The sequence below is a fragment of the Nerophis lumbriciformis genome, linkage group LG14 (genome assembly GCF_033978685.3).
Source record: "Nerophis lumbriciformis linkage group LG14, RoL_Nlum_v2.1, whole genome shotgun sequence".
Taxonomy (NCBI): Eukaryota; Metazoa; Chordata; class Actinopteri; order Syngnathiformes; family Syngnathidae; genus Nerophis; species Nerophis lumbriciformis.
In genome coordinates, this window is record NC_084561.2 from 9,708,824 (window position 1) to 9,711,323 (window position 2,500).

The 2,500-nt window shown below is 34.2% G+C and overlaps 1 protein-coding gene across 1 annotated transcript in view; it reads left to right on the forward strand.

Annotated features, from left to right (window-relative positions):
- LOC133616816 (tetraspanin-1) overlaps positions 1–2,500 on the forward strand; it is a 228,877-nt gene that overhangs the window by 216,489 nt on the left and 9,888 nt on the right. The window contains exons 4-5 of the mRNA XM_061976423.1: positions 1,399–1,579; positions 1,669–1,737. Of these exons, the coding sequence (XP_061832407.1) occupies positions 1,681–1,737 (57 nt within the window). The 5' untranslated portion in view covers positions 1,399–1,579; positions 1,669–1,680. The remainder of the gene's footprint in view (positions 1–1,398; positions 1,580–1,668; positions 1,738–2,500) is intronic.

Genomic DNA, 2,500 nt, shown 5'->3' on the forward strand with positions numbered 1-2,500 from the left:
AACATTTGGCTTGTCAAGACTTTCCAAAACAAGTAAAATTAGCTAACCTCAATGAACCCAAAAATACCTTAAAATAAGTATATTCTCACTAATAACAAGTGCACTTTTCTTGGTAGAAAAAAAGACCTTTTTGCTTAAAATGTTGAAAAATATTCTTAAATGAAGTAAATGCTAGTGCCATTATCTTGACATAATGATATGCACTCGGCATTACATTTCTTGAAACCAGCAAACTTATACTAAAAACTAATTTATTGTTCTTAATGGAAAGGCAACAAGGCAACCGCTTGTTACTCTCGGCGTCTCCTAGCCGCTCAGCCAAATCATATTGTCTAAAAATGCATTTTTCCATCGACAACATGACATCATCGCGCCAAGTGCGTGCTCTTTCAGTCAATTAGTGCGCATATATACAGCCCGGCCCCTGGCCAAAAATTGTTTTATTGTCATTTTGAGGAATTTATCTGAATGTGCATGAACTATTTCTGTTCAAAATTGTTAGAAATGTCACATGTTTAAATATTAACTGTCAGTTTACTGTACTGTGCCAACTGTACTACTATATGAGTACGTATTTTCTATTGTTTCATTGAAAATAAAACAGCATAGTCCATTTGGCTGTCATCTGTTTTAATTATGAGACACAATTGTGTCAAAGTCATGATTTTTTTTTTTTCATGCTTGAAATAAAGAAATTATTACTTTGAAAAAGTAGTTTTATACTTGTGAGTGTTGATGACACAGCTTTGCAACAGTTGATATTCTAGTTTCAAGCATGTTTTACTCAATATAGGTCATCAAATCTCAGCAACAAGCTGTAATATCTTACTGAGATCATTTAGGACCAAAACACTTAAAACAAGTAAAACACTCTAACATAAAATCTGCTTAGTGAGAAGAATGATCTTATCAGACAGAAAATAAGCAAATATCACCCTTATTTGACATATTTCATCTTACTTAGATTTCAGTTTTTGCAGTGTACATTCTTTATTTTCCTGTACATTCTGGGTGTCTCTTTCAGTAAAACTGTAAAATTCCATTCCGTTTTTTAAGGTGGTCTGTCATTATGTTTTTAGCCTTCAATCAGACATTATTGTGAGGTTTAGTATTACTGTTCCTAAAAATAGATGCACATTTTTTTCTCTAAATTTGGCCCCCGAGTCAAAAGAATTGCCCAGGCCTGTAATAGATCATATATAGAGTGTCCATATTATACAATATATAGAGTGTACAATAGAATCCTGGTATTTATCATGAAATCTTGTTACTGTATGTACAGTATACATGTCTCTGTGTACCTGCAGGGTTCAAAGCAGCCACACAAGACGCACCTGAGAACACCCGCTGTCGCCTGTATTCGCTTTGGCCACGCCCACTTTCTATTATCTTCCACAGCGGCCTCAGGAGATGAAGTCACATAATCCACGATCCCCACCCAAGGTTGTTGCAGTGCTGTTTGGATACTCTCAGAAAGAAGTATTATGTACACACTTTGTCAACGGAACCCACTGGAGATCAAATCTGTGCCAATCTCACACCAAAGTGACTCCCAGAAACGACTTTAATAATCATAACGGTACGTTTTACAGTATTTTTTCATAATTGTTATTATTTATGTGTGTCTGAGCTCTAATAATTATTCAAATGATTAATATCTGTTCCTAGGATAGATAAAAAATGGGCTGCTTCACGTTGGTCAAAGGGATGATGGTCTTCTTCAACTTGCTGATTATTGTGAGTGTTTATGCATTTCATCAAGTCTTTACAAGTCTTATGTTTGAAGAAATGGCAAATAGTGCTTTTACCACTAAGTATTAAAAAGATCCTTTCCTCTGCCTTCAATGCAAACAAATAGCTGTTTATTGTTATGTTTGTGTAATGTGCAACGTAAACACAAGCAATGCGTGTTGGATCAAGTTTTCAGCGCAAACATTTTGAAAGAAAAAGTGATGAAATACTAATAGTAAATACTTTTTTGTTAATAATATATTCCAACAGGTCAAATAGGTGATAATTTTATACGATATATATATATATATATATATATATATACAGGTAAAAGCCAGTAAATTAGAATATTTTGAAAAACTTGATTTATTTCAGTAATTGCATTTAAAAGGTGTAACTTGCACATTATATTTATTCATTGCACACAGACTGATGCATTCAAATGTTTATTTCATTTAATTTTGATGATTTGAAGTGGCAACAAATGAAAATCCAAAATTCCGTGTGTCACAAAATTAGAATATTACTTAAGGCTAATACAAAAAAGGGATTTTTAGAAATGTTGGCCAACTGAAAAGTATGAAAATGAAAAATATGAGCATGTACAATACTCAATACTTGGTTGGAGCTCCTTTTGCCTCAATTACTGCGTTAATGCGGCGTGGCATGGAGTCGATGAGTTTCTGGCACTGCTCAGGTGTTATGAGAGCCCAGGTTGCTCTGATAGTGGCCTTCAACTCTTCTGCGTTTTTGGCTCTGGCATTCTGCA